General features: G+C 35.5%; 2 protein-coding genes across 2 annotated transcripts in view; one reads left to right on the top strand and one right to left on the bottom strand.

Annotated features, from left to right (window-relative positions):
- Positions 1-5599: 5599 nt before the first annotated feature.
- On the bottom strand, positions 5600-12529 carry LOC133519134 (5'-deoxynucleotidase HDDC2). Its single transcript, XM_061853081.1, has 4 exons — positions 12126-12529; positions 11886-12033; positions 9384-9538; positions 5600-5912 (listed from the first exon to the last, which is right to left on the bottom strand). The coding sequence occupies exons 1-4, from the start codon at positions 12183-12185 to the stop codon at positions 5676-5678; spliced, it is 600 nt and encodes a 199-aa protein (XP_061709065.1). The 5' UTR covers positions 12186-12529; the 3' UTR covers positions 5600-5675.
- Positions 12530-16992: 4463 nt separating this feature from the next.
- The window catches only part of LOC133519131 (pancreatic lipase-related protein 2-like), a 30958-nt gene continuing 23074 nt past the window's right edge, over positions 16993-24876 (top strand). Inside the window, exons 1-2 of the mRNA XM_061853078.1 lie at positions 16993-17347; positions 18664-18829. Coding sequence (XP_061709062.1) covers positions 17320-17347; positions 18664-18829 — 194 coding nt within the window. The 5' untranslated portion in view covers positions 16993-17319. The remainder of the gene's footprint in view (positions 17348-18663; positions 18830-24876) is intronic.

Raw genomic sequence — 24876 nt, 5'->3', positions numbered from 1 at the left:
TAATATTTTCTTCGGGTTAGTGTGGTGAAAAGTTTTGTGTTTCACTTGGGGCAAAATTTGTTTAACTCTCGTAACTTGAAACCCTCGCAACGCTCAAGATTCCATTTTTCGACATTTTGGATCTTTATTTAGCTCGAGTAGCAATATTAGCACGAGCGGTTAAACAACAACTTTTCCACTTGTAAAACAAATAACTATTTATCGTCAGTACTAGTAATTGTACCTGCAGGCCTAGCCAAGATGGCAATCGCTATTGCTTCGAACAACGAAACGCTTTGTGTCTCTCTATCAGTCTTCCATATAAGTGCGACAGTGACAGTTGCGTTTCGTTTTTACAGACCTTAACTGTAACACCTGTGTTCCACACATAAAATTTACTTTACTTGCTCATCAAAATGGCGAGAGCATATTCGACTATGTTTAGTCGGTTTCCATATTGCATCGTTCCTATTTAATCTAATTTTTTCCGTCCATCTCGCAGACAGAAGCGGATCAATCGGAAATCTAAAACGAATATCACACAAAATAAAAATATGAATTTAAACTGTAATTTTATAAAAGACAAAACATAATTTGAAATAAAAGAATGAAAAACTAAAAAAGAATATTTTCTATAGTCATACAAGGAACTTAAAGTAAGCATATTAATTTTATCAATGTAATCGTCATGCCTCATTTGGAGGAAAAAAGATTCATATCACCTGGCAACATTTATAAGTAATGGCGGCTGACGAAAATTTGGATTTTTGTATTTACAATTACGTAAAAATATCACATTAAACTGGATACTTACGCATGAAATGTTATATCAGGCGGTTTGTTTTTATTCACTGATGTGTTGTGACACCAATTCACCGCACAAACAACCATCTTTCTTGTATTTTTTAATTTATAACCGGGAGGTGTACACAAACCAACTCGACCTTGAGTACTGCGAGGGCCGTTCGGATACGATGACACGAGGGCGACATAATGTCGTACTCGAAATGGCTTCACTAGGGATGTACAGACTAGGCATCTAGGTTAGTTATAAATCTATGCGTGAGTGGGTGAATATCAAGAGTCTTGAGGCTGGAATTCAGAGTGCGAGGAATAACACCTGTAGATGAAACGATAATTGGAATAGTTTTTACTGTGTTCACTCGCCATTGGGTTTTAATCTCTATAGATAGATCAGTACCCCTAGTGTAAATAAATTCGATTTTGAAACGTGACGTACGCGTTTGCGTTTAGTCTCATTTTGTATTGGATTTAGAAAGAGCGCGCCAAGCGGGACGTTTTGGAAACTCAAAATCCTATACAAAATGAGACTTAACGCAAACGCGTTCGTCACGTTATGATGTCGATAAAATTTACACTAGGGGTACTGTATATTTACTGATCTTTTGGTGTGTGTAGAGGTGAGGTTGTGGGTGTTAGGGATAGCAACGTCGATCAGATATACAGTTTTTGCGGTTTTGTCATAAAGGGTAATATCAGGTCTGTTGTAGTGGATAGTTCTGTCTGTAATTATAGTTCTGTCCCAGTAAAGTTATTATTATTATATAATTATAGGCGAGCAGCTATTTAGCTGATGAGCCTATGTCACACAGTGTCCTGTATTATACAGTTCAAAGTTTGTAAAGTCGTATCACATCACTAAGTAACATCAGTCTAACTTATTGTTTAAAAGCCACTTGTCCAATCTGTTTTTAAAAACATTGACCGACGGAGCAGTTACAACACTATCCGGTAAACGGTTCCAACGGTAATTGGTCATGTGCACACTTGAAATAAAAATCCATGTATACACAAATCGTTATTTTAATTTTAATAATAGAGGTAGCACTTTACGTTTCGGTTTCTATGAGTAATAAGTACTACCAAATTCAGCTTATCATAAATCACAATGAATACTGGTTGGTAGACAACGTGAATATAAAATTGCGAACTTAGATATAAAATTGCCTTAATTATAGCAAAGTTAAAACAAACTCATAGTTTGTTAAAGGAAACAATATAAATCATTAAACAAATCAACAAATGGAACAAAACAAATACAATGAAAACACTGATCTACATTTTTTGGCTTTGCATTATTTCATAAAAGCTATGAAAGCGGATTATAGGTTTTTAAAAGGATTAACTTGCCTGCGGTGCATAGGAATATATGTACAACAGAAATTATATCTAATTCCTTTAACTTTTATATTGGTTCTATCCGTAATATTATTTGACTATTTGGACTTATTCGAAAAATATTTTCGTATTAATTAATACACTTATGAACAATTATAACGTCTATGTATACTCTGTAGATATAGTTCTATACAAATTTACGTTTTTCTGCGGTGGCAGCATGGTTATGATAAAGAGCCGACCATGATAGCCCTACTGGAGTTTGTCGCGGACATTATTTAGCTTTAAGCATATGTGGCTTTCCATGTAACTACCTTATGTAGTCAGATGCAAGGGCCTTAGGTGTGATGTGGAAAATCAAGTAGAGTAAGTAAATAGGAAAAAATGGAAGGACCCACATAATTGTAAATTGTTACGAGTAAGTACTTACCTATAAATTAGCTTTTTAATTGGTAAACTCTTAGCAAAGGGACAGAACGGAACCCTCGGAGTCGGTGAGCCCGTTTCTTTGGTATTGCCTATAGTTCGTTTTTAGGGTTCCGTAGTCAACTAGGAACCCTTATAGTTTCGCCATGTCCGTCTGTCTGTCTGTCTGTCCGAGGCTTTGCTCCGTGGTCGTTAGTGCTAGAAAGCTGAAATTTGGCATGGATATATAAATCAATAAAGCCGACAAAGTCGTACAATAAAATCTAAAAATTTAATTTTTTTTGGGGTACCTCCCCTACACGTAAAGTGGGGGTGAATATTTTTTTTTGTTTCAACAAACATTTCTTGATAAAGTGAATATATTCGGAGATAATTGCTCCGAAAGAAAAAAAAATGTGTCCCCCCCCCCCCCCTCTAACTTTTGAACCATAGGTCCAAAAAATATGAAAAAAATCTTGGAAGTAGAGCTTAAGAAAGACATTAAATGAAAACTATAGCGGATATGATCAGTTTAGCTGTTTTTGAGTTATCGCAAAAAGTTTCCCCTTCATAGTAAAAAGACGTACACCCACAGTTCATCCCTTGGAAAACAATCTACCATACTTTAAGCTCCAGTTTAGCTTATTGTGACGGAAGAGTAACTACGGAATCCTACTCTGAGCATGGCCCGACATGCTCTTGGCCGATTTTTTTTAGTATTGGAAAAAAGATAGGTAAACAATCTTGACGTGTCTTTATTTTGATAATGATTGAAAAACGCTTTTTATAAATTGGTTTATATTCCATATGAATGCAAAAGAATATAAATAATCGTACACATAATGTGCTGTGACTTCTTCAAAAGTGTTTTTATTTTTATATTATAAAAAGACGTCAAGATCGCTTACCTTCTTTCTAGTTATAAAAAACGAACTATACAATAAAACCTTTATATCTCACCTTTGTCTTATGAAATTATTCTGCACGTTTGTACTAACAACTAACAATTCGGTAAACAATAATGGTAAAATAATCATAAAAATCAACGAATCACTCAAACAATTAAAATTATGAAACATCCAATAATGATGTAATATTTTTTGTTATAATATTTTCTCTCAAATAAAGTATAAAAACACTAGGTACTACACGTTAACCGACCTTTCGAATTTATCGACCACATATGCGCTAATATAATTTTAATTTAACTCTAACAATCCGATTAAAAGTTCAAATTAGATTGTACTTTCAGGACATATGGCTTATTTTAAATGGATGAATAATTAAAGCTGGATTAATTGGGAATTAGTAGGTACATTTGCTTTTTTGTTGGGAAAACCTTGTAGATTAGTGCGGCCTGGAAAAGGGTTAAATATTATTCACGCGAATTATTTGAGAAACTGTTCGTGTTAATGTTCGTAAACTTTTTGAGGACTACTCTTTATCTTGTTTCTTGTAAAAAAGCAAAAAAAAAAAAACTTTTAAATCCACTTCAATATTTTTGATATAGGACTCCAACGTCACTTTGTTTTAGTATGCAGCGTTCTATAGATCGTGTCATTCACGACGACGCGTGCCTTGACCCGTATTGGTCATGGTACATGGTACATGGTATTAAAGGTTAGATTTCACAAATCTGCGTGTCATCGTGAATGACATGAACTAATATATTATACACTGAGATATCTTAGCGGGGGCGTCCAGACGAGACAATCAAATGTCAATTTTGATTCATCAGAAATTAAATTGGCGTCAATTTCACCTAACGTTTACACATACACAATTTAATACCAGTTTTAGATTTATGGTCAAATTACCACAAGTGCATACTAGCGGCGAAAATAGGCATTCTTTGCGTCGGCACCTCTATTTGATCGGTCATAATCTTACAATCGAATAATTGATATCCCGAACCAAATTCATTTTTGCGTCATCACAAACTGATTAAATTGTGCGAAAAATTGTACCGTCTGGACATCAGATTATTTTATTATTTTTTTTATTATTATTATTTATTACAGGTAAAACACAATTACAGAATATTTGATCAAAAAGTATCGTTAAACCACAATGGTTTGTCTCGATACTCCATTCCGCAGTATTTAATAATTAGAAATACAATGCAATACACATATACATCCAATTCGTAAATGACATTATAATTGCAAATATCACAAACTGAGCGCGTCTGTTATCATACCGGCCGGCCGAGCAAAACAAGAACCGGTCCCCGCTTACTCGATACAGGCTGCTCCATTTGCACTAAATGAAATAACATAAATATGTATTAGTTAAAAATATTTAATTGTTTAAGCATTTCCTTTTTAAGAATATATGCTATATTGTTTGGTGTTATCTTATCTTTCCACTCTTTAGGTAACTTATTTATTAACTCTGGTATGATGTATTCTGATGTTCTTCTGCCATAAAAATTGTTGAATTGGGGCTTTTGAAGCATTTGATTTGTTACTTGCCGCGTATTTATTGGATGTGAGATTAAATGCTGGATTTCATTTCTAAAGTATTGCTCTTTTAGCATATGGTGTTTAAACTTTGTGTGAACCGGTAGGACCTTACATAAAGTAAAGAGGTCACTATCACACACAAGGTTCTCTTTCATTTTACGGGGTACTATTAACTTTAGCAGCCTAACTTGCAGCTTATATATTTTGTCAAGGTATGACTTAAATGTACGGCCATAACTACTTAACCCATAGGAAATTATGCTTTCCACGAGTGCATTATAAATATCCAATCTAATATTATATGGAATTTTATTTCGTAGAATATATATTTTTGCCATTAAAGCTCGCAATCTCGTGCACACTGAGTCAATGTGGTCACTCCAGTTAAAGCGATTGTCAATTATAACACCTAAATATTTTTGTTTACAAACTTGTTCCAACGGCGTACAATTACAATTTTGGTCACAATTCTGTAGAGAGTGGAGACACTGGTGGTCGTGCCCTATAATCCTAACTGCTCTTGATATGATGAGATGAGACGAGATATGACGTCAGATATGTCATCACGTAGAACCAGTCTAGTTAGACATTGAAAAAATAAAAATCTTAAATACATTCTTGCGCTTCACAAGCCGATTATAATTATGGCTTATAACTTAAAAATACTAGAGAATTGATAAATATGAGTTATGTGGTACCATTCACCACAAATTTATTTTCGAATTCCTCTCTTTGCCTGTACAATTCCGTTACCAAGTCCCTGATAAACGGATGGTAGAACTTTCCTTCTGTCGCTGTGAAGAACTCTTGTAGTTTCTTGGGAGCGTTCTCACGTTTCTCATATTCGAAAGCTTGTAAGATCATATCGTACCTGTCTAAATCTTTCGCGAAATTTGCTTCGGGTGAGGATTGATTTTCATATTCCTGCAAAAAAGGAAATTTCTTTAACAGTGACTCATTGTTAAGAACACAGAGATAGGTAGGTGTTACGACCGACGGCGATCGGCGAGTAGTGATAGGTCTTTTTAGGATTCCGTAGTCAACACAATAAAATAAAATATTTTTTTTTTGCTTCAACCCTACAGTGTGGGGTATCGTTGGAAAGGTCTTTCAAAACTAATAGGGGTCTTCAACAAACATTTTTTTGATAAAGTGAATATATTCGGAGATAATCGCTCCGAAATAAAAAAAAAATGTGTCCCCCCCCTCTAACTTTTGAACCATAGGTCCAAAAAATGTGAAAAACATCGTGGAAGTAGAGCTTAAGAAAGACATTAAATGAAAACTATAGCGGACATGATCAGTTTAGCTGTTTTTGAGTTATCGCTAAAAGTTTCCCCTTCATAGTAAAAAGACTTACTTTAATTAGGTACTGATTATGCAAATTTGCCTATTTGTTTAACTCGCGTGAAAGGTACCGTTTCATCCCTTGGTTAACAATGTACTATACTTTAAGCTCCAGTTTACCTTATTGTGACGGAAGAGTAACTACGGAACCCTACACTGAGCGTGGCCCGACATGCTCTTGGCCGGTTTTTTTTTTTCATACCGGTGAGTGTCAGTCTATAAAAACACACTATTTACTCTTTTGAACGCCAACAACACCTACAACAACAAGGTGTCGTTAGTACTCGTGGCCACAGCGCCAAGGACAACTATAGGTGTTATGGCGGACGCTGTCAAAGTAACGTTCACACTGTCGAGTAAGGTTTACATTAGCTCCCTCGCGTCCAGGAGCTTGGCGTTTGAGTGATGTTTGTGTTTATGATATAAAGGGTTAAGAACACACTCTTTAAAAACGTGCTCGCCGGCGATGCGAACAGCCAGCGTTAGCGATTAATATATGGGTCTCCTTTACTCATACTCAATTATTCATACAGGATCTGCATTTACAAATTCTTCCGCGAGTAAATAGCCGATTGCTGCCCTGCTTCGCCGTTGGTTGGATAGCTGCCTTGTACAAATTAAAAACATATGTTCCTTACCTACCTAAAATGTAACCATAGGTACGTAACATATATTTGTGTAATACTGAACTGCGCGTATTCATATATAGTGGCGACAAAGCAACGTTATTGACTAAGAGAACAATGCACTTCAATGAAATGCTTCTCAACTGCTATCGATAGACTTAATTATACGTGAGTAACCCGTTTAAATTGATTTTAATCTTTAATATATATTTTTATATTTTATTATTTTTTAATATATTATATTGTATATTTATTAGTATATTAGGTATTGTTTTAATACTTATATAAGTAGTATGTGTGTTTGTGTTTAATAGTCTCCATTTTTAGCTCTTTGATCTTTGTCTGGAAGAGATCGCTTTTTAGCGATAAGACCGCCTGTTGTTACATGGTTCTATTTTCCTTTAAAATTCATTTGTAGTTTTACATATATGTACAATGTATAATTGTTGGTGCAATAAAGAATATTTACTTACTTACCAGTAGCGGCGCGTGAAAATTCTGGCTAGGCAACTCGGAACAAAAAAAAAACCTAATTTATCATTATGTACTTTTTTTCATGATAAGAGTGAAGCGTGCGCTAGGTGTATCCTTGGGCGCAACCTTTTGCAGTTAGTGAATAACCATCTTTGCCATACTATTATACACCAAAACATACAAAATTTCACGGGCTTAGTAACTTTATATATAAATTTGTGCACAAAACTAAATAAAATCACATAAAAACATTTAAAACTCTAATAATAACAACAAGCCTTGGTATCAACCGCGACGCGAGTGTTATCATAACATAATTCCATTTTCACCCACGAATTCTAAAACCTATTACTACAAACCTACAAACAGTACTTTCTTTGAAGAAACGTTCGTTATCAAATAATTAAACTTGAGATGAGACTACATAAGATACTTGGATTTAGTATTAAAATTTACCTTTTTTTAAAAGGTTTTTACTAAAATTGGTATTAATAATAGTAAAATACCATAAAATTTTACCCATTTATTCAATTCAATGTTTTTGTATGGCAATATTAAGCATACGCGCGGCAAACGCACCCGATTCAAAATTGTGAAACATTACACTCTAATATAAATCTTACCTGTTTGTATTTAAGGTTTAAATTCAAATGAAGCAGCATGGTAATATAACTGAAGTTATCGCGGCCGTGTACAGAGGGCCTGCCACGTACCACGAAGTTCGCAAATAGCGAGCATCTTTCTCTGTCACCCTAATTACGCTATTGGAGTAAAAGAGAAAGTTGCCCGCAACTTGCGTACTGCGGTGTACGCGGTAGGCCCCTCAGTACTCGCGGACTTTATGAATATGTGCGTGCATTTTTCCAATATAAACCTTATACTCTTACGTTTAAGGTTTTTATTCAAATGAATAACTCGATACAAGACCGAGTTGCTTTGAAGCTCATTCGCGCGTACTCTCTATAGCAAAATTTATGAGCGTGTGCGTGAGTTTTCGTATCTGTGTAGTGGCGCATGAATGAATAGTCAAGCTGAGCTTCTCTTTGCGCGCTCGCTATGATTAGTTGAAATTTAGTCAATAGTGAAGCTTTAGTAAATCGTGTTAACAATTCCAAGGTAATGTATTATGTAGTGTTTTCATTATGGATATAATATTTTTAATTTTAATGATGATTTATAAGTTTGGTTTATGTAGCAATAAATTTTAGGCAAGCCGGTGGGAATCGAGTTGTATGGAGCCGCCGCCCCTGTTACTTACTTAATCCCATGGGAGTTTTATAATTAAAATTCCTATTAATAGATTGATATACACTTTTGTAGTGAGTATTAAAATAATAATACTAGTTATGTAAACTATTTCAAAAGTCGGGAAAGTATAATTGAGTTTAATAATGTAAGGCAGGAAACGGAAACCCTTATTCTAAACGAGGTTTGTTTTAAAGAAATAAGTATAAAAAACTCCCAGTAATTACCACTGAAAACAATTTGGTGGTAACTATTGGGAATAACCCAAATGATCTGATTTTGATGAAATGTTGTACTAGTTAAATTAGAGAAACTTTCGCGTTTTGAACACATTTAAAACCGGCTCTATTGCGAATTTGAAATAACGAATAATTTTATCGGGTTATGCGCGGGAAACTTGCGTCGAAACCTCGGAAATAAAGCTAACAAAATAAATACCCGGTTTTAAATGTTTAATTAAAAGTTACATTAGTCCCTGAATTGTTAAAATTCACAACAAAGACTGGCAGGTGGATAAGCCTGGCCAGACTGAAGTATTCTTCCGTGTGTAGACTTGGAACCTGTTTCGCAAAATTTGTAATTGTGATTGTTAGTACCTACATATACCTACTTAGTGCCTATAAGATTTCAAAAAATAAAGCCTAATTTCGGCCAGAATGTCTGTCTGTGTTGCTAGTATACTTATTATCAAAATTTAAATCACCTTGTAAAGCTCATACATCCTGTCGCCAGCAAAGCCAGTGAGCTCTGCGATTTTCTTCATAGCCTCATCTTCCTGCCTGTGCTTCTCCTCGGGGGAGACTCCGCAATGGGGTGTGATATCTCCGACTATACACTCGGCCAAGTCATGGACGAGAGCTGGAATAGGCAGTAACGAGTAAAAAGATTTAAATTTTCAATGCAACTGTTTAGAGTCAACCAAGCTAACTCGGCAGCGATTTTGATTATCAGACTGTGCAAGTGTTATTCAAAACATCAAACTTCTATTAAATTATGACGTTTAAAATCGTCTGTGCTATCAAAAATGCTGGCAAGTTAGCTTAGTCTTACTTTATTTCAGACTTTACTTAGGCAATCACTAAGGTAAGTTAAAAACGTTTTATGTTCCTATGGCTAGCTTCACTCTTCATCATCAGACCTGCTTGATATTCGAGGTATGTCTATGTGATAAAAACTGACTGTGGGCTCTTTCGTAGTTTCTAACTCTTGTGTTTAATTTAATCCTTTATTGTTAGTTATATACTCATACTCCAACAACAGAAGGCAAAAGGAGCGAAGCTCTTCCTTTCTTATTGGTCATGCCCTAAGTATGTTGGCCTGCCTGACAAAAAAAAATATATTTTCTTTAATTGTATTGATCATATATTGTTATAAATCTGAGTTACACAAAACCTTAATAAATTATACACCTAAACCTAAACCTTCTTCATGAAACTGGTAAATGTCAAATAATATTTCGTACATAAGTTCTCAAAAACTCATCCCCCTCATCATCCCTGGGTTTGATGGAGTTGCAGGTGTACATAGGCTACGGAGACTGCTTACCATCAGGCGGGTCGTACCCTTGTTTGCCACCAACATTGTATTAAAAAAAAAACTTCTGGATTGCAAGTTGCACACTCTTACTGGTAGGCCAACAGGGCTTCAATCATTGGTAAATATTGTAAAAATTTAATTGTCAATAAAATAACTACACCCCATTCCAATTCATTAATTAAGGAAGGCAAATAATTGAAATAATAAGCTTACCCTTTCAGGCATTTCTTAACTGAATAAAACGCATTTTGGTCTTATATACGGTTTTCCCCCCAATCACCTTACATTAGACATAGCGTAACCATATCATTGCATTGTTACATTATTCAGATGATTTTGCAAGGTAAACCAATAAGTGGATAAAATTTATCTTGTAAGATTGATTATAAATGCCGAAACAGGTGAATTTAAACAAAAGCTTGTAATTTTTAACAAATGTTTAAATCAAACTCTTTTAACAGGTTATTTAAAAAACCGAATCAATTGAATACATTTCATTTCAAAGAGGGCTATGCAGTGTGTGACTTGTAAAAACTGAAGAAGTTAAGAGTGAGTAGGCAATTAACAAGTTTGATGAAAAGGTTTATGAGTGGCACTTTAGTAATGAATATGTTTTAAGAGTTCTGGATGTGTTCTGTGTTTAGATTATAAAGTAACTTTGTTTTGGGTGATTTATAATGTTTTTTTTGTAAGGCAACCATGAACAAATAACGCCAATGAACAATAAAGACTACTAAGATATTTTGTTTTATATGACATTTCTAAATTAACATTTAATCTAAAACTTAAGCCAGAAATTCAGTAGGAAGCAAATCAGAGCATAGCAGGAAGAAGTTGCTAACTCAAGGTAAAAATAGAATTACATGAGGTTCAAATTTCTTCAATTTTATCGAGTTATCAACCCCATGCACGGAAACCCCCATGTTCCCGCCATGTATGGTAATTATCATTGACTGGTCATTGACATGTCAAGTAAAGTCAACAAGTAAATTCTGTGCAATGTGTATTTTTATATTTATATATATATTCATAGTAACCTTCACATGATTATTATGAGTGGTCAAATTTATTACTGCATGTGCGACTAAAAACCTTGAATGAGTATTAATATTAATAAGTTTACAATGTTAATAAGATGGAAAATGAAGTCTTAACTGCAAAATTTGGAGTCATTATAATAATATTAACTTATTAGATTAGCTAGGACCTGTGGACTAGGATCTTTGTTACAGAAGGTAACAGCAACAATGTGAGAAAAATTATTTTACTTCCTTAGTAAATGACCCAATATGAAATTGGCTTACACTAACACCCGTAAAGAGATGTTTGATTTATTTTATTACTCCAGATAATTACAACTACAATATCTAAACTAAATTACACAACAATTGTTACACTTTAATAGGTTGTCTTAATACCCATTGTGATAAATGAGATAGAAAGTGAAACCTAATTTTATACAGAAAATCTTCAATAAGTTTTTCCCCTAATGCCATGCCTTTTCACGTTATAACTGTTATAAGCTTAAGCCGGGAGACTCCATATGAGGAATATATTTATTCTCTCTATTAAATACATCAACCCTGAAATTTAGCTATAGTGCAGTCCTTCTCTTCATTTATACATCTTAGAATCTAATTCTAAAATTAAATCCAATTAGAAAACTCACCTATTTGAAGGCACCTGAAGCGGTCCAATTTAGTTGGGTTGTTCTCTTCAGTAAGCAGGAAAGTCATCATGCCCATGCGATACATGTGACCAGCGATGGACTCGCAATCGTCGATATCACACAGCACCCAGCCAGTTCTTTTCACATGCTGGAAAATACAAATTTCATATAATTTTTAAACAAGACAGAACATCTTTTCTTGCTAAAAAATTTTATTGCAAGAATGGTATATGGGTATACCTTCAAACGACCGACGAGTTCTAGAAATTCAAGGATCTTTTTGTTCTCTACTAGGGCCATTATTATTAATTTACTCGTGGAATATTTTATATAAAGAAAATTCGAATGACGGTCACTTTTATACTCCGTTCCAAGGCTTGTGATTCCTTTTCCTAAGAAACGAAATTTTGAATGAAAGTGGCTTTATGATTATGACGTGTTTGACTTTGACAATGGATAGGGTTGTGCTGAGTTGCTGACTGACAGCCCTCACAGCACAGCCCTGACAGCGAACATAGGTCGATACGTACGAACCTTGAAGGTTTATATTAAAGTGGAGAGCGCAATGACTTTTTTTGCCATACCAAATTGAACCTTATCACCGAGCCAGAAAGGTGTTCGTACCAGACTACAGAAAACGGCCCCCTTGAGATAGCACAACCAGAGCACTGTGTCTCACTCGCATATGTTGCCAATGTTAAAAAGATACTATTGTGGTAGTAATTATATCCATTTACTACTAAAATTAATTACCTTCTTATGCTATTTTAGTGCTATATTCAAATTACGTTTCTGATATCTTTTAAGTAATTTGTTAAATATGCGTTTAAATAACTAGTCTCAATAAACAAAACGAGGAAACTGTACATCGATCAGAATTTATACTCAACGAATATGGCGTTCCTCAAGGAAGTGTATTGGGCCCCCTGTTATTCAACATCTACATAAATGAATTGCCTGACGTGGTTCCATGCAAATCAGTTCTATTCGCAGATGACATCTCAATAATCATTACCGCAGCAAAAAATGAAATAAACGATGAATATAATAGTAAAATATAGTTGGTCAAACCAATTTGTCAGTAAATAAGAACAAAAAAAACTATACTCATCCTTTTCTTTTGGATGCTAGTACTAGTGTAAGACAAAGATAGTATGACTCCCTCTGTCTATGTTTGAAATGAGATAGCCCTTTGACAAACTATAAATACAATTCTGGAATCATTAATTAATTGGTTAAAACAACAAAATTTAGAAATTAACATAAGTAAAACTAATGCCGTACAATTTTATGTAAAAAAAGGAATAAATAATGAATTAAATTTGAATTATGATCAAGAAATAATTAATGAAGTGAATGGTGTTACATTTTTAGGTTTAAAACTTGATTCCTCCTTAAATTGGGATTCTCAAATTGAAAGCGTTTGTAGCAAAGTCCATAGATTTGTGTATGTGTTAAGTAGGTTAAGACGCACTGCCACCATGGAAGCGACTTTGGCTGCTTACCATGGTTATGTTAGCTCTCAACTAAGATATGGACTTATTCTGTGGGGTAACTGTACAAACTTTGAAAGGGCGTTCATAGCCCAAAAGAAATGTGTGAGGGCAATATTTGGTGTGGCCCCAGACGAATCATGTAAACCCATTTTTATAAAACTAAATATATTACCCCTGCCTTGTTTATATATTTTAGAGGTTTGCGTCTTTGTTAAAAAACACATGTATCTTTTTAAGACGGCTAAAGAAGTACCCTCGAAACACTAGAAACCCCGAAAGACTGGCACACGATTACGTTCCAAGGACTTCATTTTTCTCAAAGCAGTGCTATATAATGTGTATAAAAATTTTTAACAAGTTACCGCCAGAAATTCAACGGCTACCTTTTAATAGCTTTCGAAAAAATTTAGCAGAACTGTTGCGGAAAAAACAGTACTATAATGTGGGGACGTTTCTTTTAGACAACATAAATTAAAGTAAATCTAATAAAAATTGACATCAAATTATTGTTTCTAGTTATTAGTTTATTATTTATATTCGACATTACATTTCAATTAAAATTTTATATGGTTATGCACCCCCTTCTTTATTTTATTTTTTAATTCGTGTTGAAGGCGTTGTAAATTATTTATTAAATTATGTTGTTGTTTTAGGTATGATTGTAAATAAAATTGTTATTTTATAAAATATTTCATATTTAGGCTAGTTAGTAAGATTTGCATGCTGTGTATGGACGGCTAAGAGGATGGACTATCTTGAAAATACAATGTACCAACTATTGTAACTCCTTTTTTCGCAAATAAATTATTATGAATTATGAATTAATAATTATGATTTTAATATTATTAACTAATTAAAACAAGGATTTGTACAATAAATTTAATATGGTAGAAATTGTAGTAACTATGAATATTAATTGGTATCGCCAACTTGATGTCATATTTTCGTGTATTTTTAAAATACGTTAATGGCGCCGCTCTGCATTTATTAGTAGGACCAATTAAGCGCCAATTGCATCCACACTTCCCGATATCGGACTCGAAATCAGTCCCGATTTAGGGCCCGTTTCACGGAATACGAGGACTAATCCAAAAGTTGTTAGTTGCTCCGGCTCTACTCATGCGATTAAAATTTTATTTATACTATTGTGAGGGATTTTTCAGTGCTTATTAAAGTGGTATAAATATTTTTTTAGAAAACGCTTATTTTTGTTTTTATTTTCTTTTTACTTCGATGCGTCGAAGCCTAACCATCAGTCATGAAAATCAGTAATTGAGACTCCATATGTGCTGTCATTTTATAGACAGTTTTTGTAAAAAAAAATAAAAGTTTTTTAGGTGCTACTAATGACGAATCTCGGCCGTTCTTTTACGTATAAATCGTTTTGATTGAGTAAATATTATTATGGTTTAATAGGTGTCAAAAATGAGTCCTTTCATTAAAAGTAAACATTTCTGATGTTTAAAAAAATATACAAATATGCATATAAGATTATTTATTGATTTATACATTGGAAATAGCAGAAGGAAGATAATAATTAGACCCGGGTAAATTTAATTTCGATTTTCAAAGATTTCAATACGAAATTCATTTAATTGTGCCCAAAATTGCCGTTTTTTCTAAGCAATTCATAACTCCATACAAAACAGCTTTCAGTTAAAAATATATGATAAAAAAACTATTTGCATTAATTAAAAAAAAAATTGATGGCCATAAGTAGCATTGAAATATCCCTCACAATAGTATAAATAATTTTTATATCCCATTAGTAGAGCCGGAGCAACTAACAACTTTTGGATCAGCCCTCGTATCAGCTCGTCGTTAACAATATTTGAAATATAGAAAATACTTTGTCTCTAATTGTCAAAAATGTTCAATATTTCATATTTTTTGCATATGAACTATTTTTTTACTTTTCAAATATTGTAAACGATAATCTGATATTTGATGAAACGGAAAGATACTCTCGCTCGGGCCCGACGTCGGGCCTGACATCAGGCGATAGCGAGTGTGGATGTAATTGTCACTTAAAGACATTCCTACAATTAATAACAATGTAATATCATGGACGATAAATCGTGGACAATGTATAAAAGCAACTCCATTTTCATACATTTTGCGGGCATCTTTCTCTTTTACTCCAATTAAGGTGTCATTAGAGTGACAGAGAAGAGAGCTCGCAATTTGCGAACTTCGGTGTTCGCGATAGGCCTTCTGCTTTGTTGTCAAGATTAATCGTGTTGTTACCTTCGACGACCACTATAAAGTATAAAAGCCCTCATTGCCTTATTTTATTTAGGTATGCAATAATTATTGCTTATTGACAGTGTCCAGGGCCAGGGTTATAGGCTCGACATCGACACAACCAAGAAGGCCGAGATGCACCGCCCGCATTTACGTAACTAGCTTCTGACCGCAAATTCGCCTGTGTGAAAGGATGATGATCATCATCACGAATTAATAAATCCTAGAGATCCTATGCCCTAATATTCCGGAATATTATATCCTCAAAATGTCTTCATACCAAATTTCATAAATAACTCTGTTTAATGGTTTAAGCGTGAAGAGGTAACAGACAGACAGACAGAGTTACTTTCACATTTTATAACATTGGTACTTCAGTGTGTAGGAGACTTGAACCATTTCAAATACTTCGGAAATCGGAAAGGGTTTGAGTTTCCATATTTTTTAAAGGCTTATTTGTGTATGAGTATGACGCGAGTGTCACCGGTAGCGCGAAATTTGAATTCAAATTTGTCATGGGTTCGAATACGGCCTTTTTTAAAATACCACGACGGTGGCAAAACAAGAATACGGCCCGCCTGATGGTAAGCAGGCACATGCGCGTTGCCGACCTTTCAAAAACCTGTACACACACTTCACCTCGTACCAATAAATTTCTCGGAACTTAAGTACGAAATATCATTTGATGTTTAGCAGTTGCTTTTCGGCGAAGTAAAACACCGTAATTACATTCGCGAAGAAATTCAAAGGTGTATGATGCATGTGAAGTCTCCAACCCGCCAGTGTGGATACATCAACCCAAGTCTTCGCGTACGTAGCGGGAGTGGACCTGCGCCCACGTCCAGCAAGAAGTAAGAAGTTTTAGACTAAATAATAACAATGAATTTTATGTTTTTATTTTTATTTTTTTATAATCAATTGGCTAAATTATTGCGCAAATAGGTAGGTAGGTAAGTACTTTCCTTTGAGATGAAAATTGTATATATGAACTATATGAAGCCATTTCAGATTCGTGCTAATTAAGGCACTAAATATTAATAGGTACTTTAGTCATTAAATTATTTGCAAGTAACGAAGGCCGGTACCGGGGATAATTATAGCACAACATCATGAATATTATTATCACAGTGAAAGGAACCATAAAATCATAGGATTTATGATTTATTTACGTAGATAGGCGATGGGAAATACCAGTATAATTCTGATCTCCGATTAAGTATAATTGTTATGACAATCGACATCACTTAGAATGGTTCAGTCGCATTGCTAGGCTAAGCCGTCAGGGCAATATAGAACCATAGTTTATAAGGGGCGAGGCCGCCTGCCTATTACCCGGCATATCTGTAATCAAAGATCCGCATATATTCAACAGGATACGTTCAGTCTTTCTAGCACAAATACGCGTAATACACGCAGGCATCAAAAGGATAGTTTAACTCGTGTTTAATTAATATGATCGATGGGCGAGCCACGGCGCCCCGTGAATTGCAATGTGTATAGTACCGCTATACAAATTTAAATTCAATCTCGACCGCCAGCGGTCAGTGAAAATGTGTGAGTACTCGTTGACGGTTCACCAATTAGTACTAGCCTAACCGGAAAATGAGCGCTCTAACTCTGGAGTTTAGTAAAGTTTTGCTCGGCATGTGGAAAATAGTTTGCCCGGTAAATTCTGGCGTGTGAGCGTTGCGGGAATGATTCTGTTGCTGCTCTTTTGTGCAGGTTTGTGGTACCAATTACTTATAACTACTCATTAGTAGAAAGTTTTGTGGCCCTCGTTAGCTTTTATTTTTCATGTAATTTCATCAACAAATTTTTTATGTCTTTTAGGCTTACATTTGTATTAGGACGAAAACTTTATTGTAAAACTTACAAATATATGCGATTGCGATTATTGCGATTACTTTCACTTGATATTTCTTATGGTAGGTATTATTCGAGCTTCGTGAGTGCCGTGGAACACTAAGAAAACTAGTTTAAATGTACTGAGTGAAAAAGTATCTACAAATTCTGTAAAAATATTAAAAGAAAACACCTAGAGGTTAGTAAATATTTCTACTCTTATATCTTAAAAGTAGACTCTTGCTATAAATAAAATCGAACTTACATAAGATAAGTATCTCGAGTGTAAAATAACTCCAAAATAAGCTCCGCGGCAGGCAATGCAATTATTTATTTTAATATATAAGCGTGATTCACAGAATGTACGCTTTAGTTGGTACTACCTTTAGCTTAGTTCTGACGTAGGTTTGCAACTAAACTGAATAAGCTAGCTACAACTAGTTTTACAATTTCGCGTATAAAAGTTGCCTAAGTTTAAATAACGGCAACTAATTCACCTCGAGTCCGCAACCGCTGATGAGCAAGTCGGTCAGCTGTGTTGTCTGGAATTTCCAGTTCTAACTTCTTTACCGTGTTAGTGCACGTCCAGGCGAGTTCTGGAGTATAAGCTTTCGTTGAAATTAACTTTAGAAGTTTATGGAACATGTCCAGTAATCACTGGAAGGAAACGAAACAGTTGCAAGCAATTTGACTCAAGATGTTTGTGTGTAGTCATGAAAGTAGTAAATGGTAGTAGGGTAAGACAATTTGATTTAAGAGTTAAGTAAAGGGAAACCGTCTATAGTATTATAATAAAGAATAAACAATAGTACAAACAAAACAACGGACCGACGATGTGTTAAAGGTCGTGGCTGTCAGGCCGTTGAGTACAAAAAAGGGAAATGAATAAGTATGCCTAGAAGTGGCCTGACAATGACAAAAAGGCTTTACTCAGCACTTAAAGTTGCAATTGGAGTCAAATACCTATACAATGAAGAGTACTTATGGAGAAAAAAATCTTAAATGCAAATTAAGACAGAAGATACCGCGCATTTGTGTGTAATGGCCACAATTGCGTGAAATAAGGCCACATTATACGTTTAGGCTCCTGATTGCAGGCTTACCTACGACGAGCCATGAGCAAGTTCGTAAATGTGATAGTTGCCGACTGTGACTTGGATGTGAACGGTATCAATACTACGCGCATTTTTTTCTAGTGTCGGCGATTCAATGGGACGCGCCGTCGCCCTATGACCCTGTGTGGCTGGCCAGCGTGGAGCAATTTGGCTCTGTGCCCTCCCTAAATGAGACTAGGTTCTGGTTTTGGGGATGGAGTTGGAGTTGGTTTAAGGAAGAAGATGTGCAGTTCAAGCTCTTTACTAGGTAAGGTTTTTTTTAATTCTACATTTCGGTCCTATCAACTTTGTGATCGCGAGATAGTTTTTTCAGTTATCCCACTTTTAAATTGTGCTAATTTTTATTTGTGATTTAGGTATACCGCTCTAACCTGGTCTCAATCTAGTTTTAGGCCCTATAAAAATTTTGGGGATTGGTTTGACCAATGCTTTAAATTTTGAGAACCGGAAAAAACCTAAAATCTGCTTAGGTCAATAACGTTCAGGATTCTTAATGATCTGGACACATTGTACTAAAGCTTTCTTGCGATATTGAGCCCCTACAGTGGGAGAAGCAGGCCACCAATTGCCCTGGGTGGAGATCTTTGGTCAGGAAACAAATTGATATTTTTTAATCCCGTCGTCGAACAGAACTGGATGACAAGAGGGATGAGCTGAAAGCCCGACCACCAGCGGTGATCAAGTATAATTATGTAGATGGTCTTCTCTCGTGCCCGTTGTACGTACCTTACGGGTCTTTGCCAACAAGATCAGCTACGTCTGCCACACGAGAGCACATGAACGCCAACAAAGGAGTTGAAGCAGTCACCGTGGCCGAAAACGGTCAAGAGCATATATATACTAAGGCGTTCACCATACTAACAGCCTTTAAAAAGCAGAAGGTATGCAGTAGGAAAATTAGGCTTTAAAGTAGGTACTTACACGGCCAAGGAATTTAATTTCAGTACCATTTCGTACTTTGATACAGGGACAAATACCTATAGTTATAGATCCCTAGCAACTTTCATATTGATTGTCACCGTGACAAGGTACAAAATGGTGCGGGATTTAAATTATTTTACTGTACGTTTATTTTATTATACCCACAGTACTAACGCATAGCGCTGACTCATACTAATTTTATTAAATATGGTCATGCACGTACAGTGACCTCCATAATATAGAGACACCCATCACTCGAGCACAAATCAGCAGAATCTATTAGCACAGTGAGCTATGGAACACATTTGTCTTTCCGGGATTTAAATTCAGATACCTACACGAGTTTCGGAATAACCATTGCTTATAGGTAAGGTTGACGAATTACCGTGATCTCGGAAAAGAAAAAATTGTCTGTTTCGTACATTTTGGCTGTGGGACCTTGATATTTAGTATGGGAGAGTAAATCTTTTTTTCGCGATTTCGGGGTTGGTCCCATAGTAAAAGTTGCTTAGTATGACCTATATATACACCCCGTAACTGATTGCAGGTGATTAAATAAACATCCTGTATATGAAGCGATCGACATAAAAATCAAAGTGATTTGTTAAGATTTAGTTAGTGGAAAACATTTTCTCCCAAAATGGAATTTCATAGAAAAATTACCGTTACTTCGTTAGATTCAAAAAGCTAATTAATTACACCCGTAAGGGCTATTGAGAGTTGGTCGAATCTACATATAATGGACTAGGCTACTGGGTAAAACCGATGGACTAAATACTGGGCTATACATTATTTCTTTATTCATCTTTCTTCTCTAGGTTAGTTCTTTACAATATGATTATAAAATTAAAATATTGAAATACATAAAAAACAATAAAAAATACTTATAAACACATTATAAGAAACCTAACCTAGGGTGTCGCTGGCAGCGGGGCAGGTCCCAATAAGCTGCTGGTGGTCAGGGCCGCAGAGAGAAACCAACGGACTATCCGCGCCGTGTCCAAGACAACCGCCTACGCCTTCTGCATCTGACCCTTGATCCAACCACCTAGCGAGAGTCTCTCAAGATGTTGGTCGAGAGTCTTCGCCATGAGACCGTTCACTGAAATGACTATCGGGACAATGATCGTCGAATCAACATTCCACATGGCGGTTATCTCGTATGCCAAGTCTAGGTAATTACTAGATTTGTCCTTCTCGGCTTTCACGAGATTCTCATCATGGGGGATGGTGATGTCGACGAACAAGGCCCGGCGCTGCGATCGATCTATCAGAACAATGTCAGGCTTATTGGCTACAATAGTCCTGTCAGTGATGATATATCAATCCCAATAGAGCGTGGCAAGACCATTTTCGAGAACTTGCGCTGGTGAGTACGTGTAGTACGATACTTCGCGGTCCACAAGGCTGTATAGAAGAGCAAGTTGCTGGTGAATAATCCTGACTACAAGATTATGCCTGTGAAAGTACTCGCCGTTAACAAGATGAGAACTTTATTATCATACAATATTACGAAAATGTTTTTTTTTTTACACCGCAGTATTGTTTTTTTTTTCAACAAAAAACATTTCCAAGCTTCGTTTACAATTTATTACAATTATAATTTGGTTACGTCTTAGAGATAAGGCTGAAAACACGTTCTATTATATAAAGTAGAAATCGCTGCACACAAATTATCGCGCAATTTAGTGAGCCGATTTGGCGTTGTACACTCGGATGCTCATTTTCGACATTTTCTACCTCCCGCTCTTATGATTTTATTGACCCTATTGGGGTCTAGGTCGGGACAAATTTTCGATTTTCGATTTTAGATAATTATGAAGCTATTTAAGAAAATAAGTTTAAATTGATTGACTATTCCCCTGTCATGCCCGAAACTACGGGGCCTAATGTTTGGAAAACCTATACATAATATAGTTTATTATCCACAGATTACAGGAAAATATGTAAGAAATATCAAGGGTGAGTCGATCTTAAGGGTCTACAAGTGTATTTTGTAAAAAAAAGTGCGATTACAGATTACAGAACCCTTGGGGCATGAGCGCGACTATATTACTTGACCGGTGGATTGTTTACCATCTACATTGTATAACTTGTCCAAGATTGTATATAAATATGTCAATGAGACAGTCAGATATATATTTAGACAGAGTAGGCATAGGCATTTACTTAAAAATCCCTCGCCCCTCATATCAATACCTACAGCGATGCATGGCAAGTGACAGCGTTGCGCATTTTTTCTTTGTTTTTGCGGTGTAGGCCTTTTCAGTTGACAACAAAAGAATTTAAAAACACAGCCGTCCGGCCGAAATATGTACTATTTTGAATACCTACAGGTAGGTGAGTTCATATCAGGTGAACTTTTTTTACTCCACCAGCCGAAAAGATCCCTTGATAAGTTCTTACTTAGGTATTTAGTTTACATAGGCAAGCCAACCAACAATCTCGAATTAAGGTGATATGAGAATAGCCCCAGTATTAAAGCTAGATTCCAATTTGTTATTTCAAACAATATATAGATAAGTAAAATAATTATAAATCCACATTCAGGGTCTCAGCCACGAGATTGCATCAGGTGTTAATATAAACAGATCTTCCCGGGGGCCTGGAAAAGAGTGCAAAGGGTAGCGCTCTATAATATGCTCGATGGTTTGAACTTCTTCACCACAGTCGCAGAGCGCAGAGTCCCGCCAGCCCCATGTATAGCGAAAATAGTTACAGTGCCCGTGACCTGTCCTCAGTCTGTTTACACGGCACCAGAGTTTTCGTGACAGGTCAAAACCGCCTGGTTTCGCTGTGGAATCTATGGCTTGTAGGGTTAGTTCCATCATTAATTTTGCTCCACTCGCACTTTCAGCTCTGTTTGACGTCAAAATTCTTCAGATTTTGGGCTGTAATGCATGCTGGGTGGCGAGACTTAAAGCGTTGGGGGGGAGGGTAGCAGAAGGGCTGGTGGCAAGGTAAAGACTGTTGCGCTTGTATTTTTGCCGCTTATCTGTTTAGCGCTTGCAGTCTCCGTAGATGCGGCGGCGCTATATGGCTGAGCACCGGGAGCCAATGAAGTGGCGTTGATTTAATTGTACCTGATACACATCGCATAGCTTCATTCAGCTTAGTGTCCACTTTCTGAATATGTGCGCTCTCTAGCCATACTGGAGCACAATATTCTGCAGCCGAGAAGACCAGGTCCGTAGCCGACGTACGTAGGAAATCAGCGGATGCGCCCCAAGTAGTGCCGCAGAGTTTGTGGAGGATATTGTTCCGCGAGGCAACCTTTAAACCTACTTTATGGAGATCTTTGTAGGTCAACGTCCTATCCAACGCAACTCCAAGGTACTTCGGATACGGGTTGTGCTTCAACTGATTTCCATTGAAATATACAGCGGGCTGGTAGTCGGCAAACCGGTTGTTAAGGTGAAAACATGCCACTTCCGTCTTGGTTGAACTGGGTATTAAGCGCTGAAGTACTTACCGAGTTTCACTAAATCCGACGACAATACTTTCTCGCCTGACTTGAAATCTTTACTCTGGTAAACAAGTGCTAGGGTAACGGCGGCTATTAACGCGGGTATCAAAATCGACGTCTAACACCGCGGTGTTTACAAATACGCATTTTGCAAGCAAATAGATCTATTCCCTAAGAAATAAAGAATACACAAAACAAGCTCATTCATTGGTCTATTGTGCCCATTAGTGTGCATTTGTGTGAGTGTAACAAAAAACTCGCGATTCGTCAGTTTGTGCGACGGCGGCGCAAGAACCGGTTGTTCCATACAGACGCGTGACACCACAGGTAAGTGCACTCCAAGCTTACTTAGTGTTTTACGTAATAGTTATGGCAAATAAACTAGTGCAATGCCTTTTAAGAGGTTGTGTATTGTTTTCTACACGATTTTGAATTACTTTTAACTTAGTTTTTGACCGGGAAATACGTTTAAAATTGAAAATAAAATACAGCGGTGATAGGCGCCAATTACTTCTATGGTAAGTAATTCCGTGGTAAGCCACGGTAATAGAAAAAGTGGTAGTTTTGTTATTTACTCTTTAGTTTTGGTACAAATTATCAATTTAAAATTTCTTTTATTTATTCCAATCTTGATCTATTCACGCTATTAAAGAGCTATTTCCGTGGTATGGAAAGTATTCAACTAACCCTTAATTTTTAACAAAAACTTCAGCACCGATTTCCTTGTTTCTATGGGAACCCTTAATCTGTCAACTTTTTTTTATTTTGAGTTAAAACCCTAAATTTACTTGCCAGTTATGTGATTTTGTCTTAACAAGAAGCTTGTAATATACGTGTTTGATTTGATTTGAATAACCATCTGTGTTTTATTCTTTTTATGGGTCGGAATTAGGTTTGATTAAACTCCAAATTAAGCCTATTACCGATGGTATGATCAGATTACCCTCGGTAATAGAATGTATAGAAATCTATTATCGACCCAGAGAAATATCGAATGGGTCGGTAATAGGCTCTTAAAGAGTTATCTATTACCGAGTGACTATTTGGTATTGTATTGAAATATCGCATTTAGGGTACCGCAAGTACAGATTTCGTTGATAAAATTTAGACTTCAGTTATCATTATCAGATTTAAATTCTTCTGTTTTCTGATTCAGTTATTACTCTGACAAGGAAGGGTACCCAACTGCCGGACAATTCCGATTAGATTTTTTTTTTATATAATTTTATTTATACAGTAGTCCAAAATCTCACACATGATTTTTTTTAGCTATAAGAATCAGCAATAAGATAAGTACTGTGATTTGTTAGTTATAAACGGGTAAATTATAACACATAATATGTGAGAGACTTTATTTAACTTCATTACCTTATCAAAAATATTAGAAATAAAAAAAAACATGTTTTTATATATAGTCGAAATTTTATAAGGTGCACGTTTACCATTTCAGTGTGGTAAACTGTCACTCAGGTGGTAAACGTCCAGCTTATAAAATTTCGACTATAATTTACGCTGTGCCTTATGAGAAAATGTTACTTACTTGTTTTTTTTGTGCAGCTAATTATGTCAGTAAGACAAATTCTTATCAATCTTTATAGCATTTAAAAACTACTTTATTTAATAACAGGCAGGCCTATTTGTCATATACGTCCTTAGTAAAACTTTACTAACAATAATTTTTGTTGTTTTACATGTAAAACATTCAACAATAAACAATAATAATAAACAATAAACTTATAACTTGTTATACAAGTACTCGTGGGTACTTGGTAAGTTAACTATTTAATAGTATTTGATTGTGCCAAAGTGTAATTATAATCTCTTCGAATATAATATATCTCTTATTTTTAAACATACTCCTATAGTTTTATTTTTTATTTTTGTGTCATTATTAAACTTAATGACAC

Source organism: Cydia pomonella, chromosome 6 (assembly GCF_033807575.1).
Source record: "Cydia pomonella isolate Wapato2018A chromosome 6, ilCydPomo1, whole genome shotgun sequence".
Taxonomy (NCBI): Eukaryota; Metazoa; Arthropoda; class Insecta; order Lepidoptera; family Tortricidae; genus Cydia; species Cydia pomonella.
The sequence above is the reverse complement of the archived record's forward strand: the minus strand, read 5'-3'. Positions and strand labels throughout refer to the sequence as shown.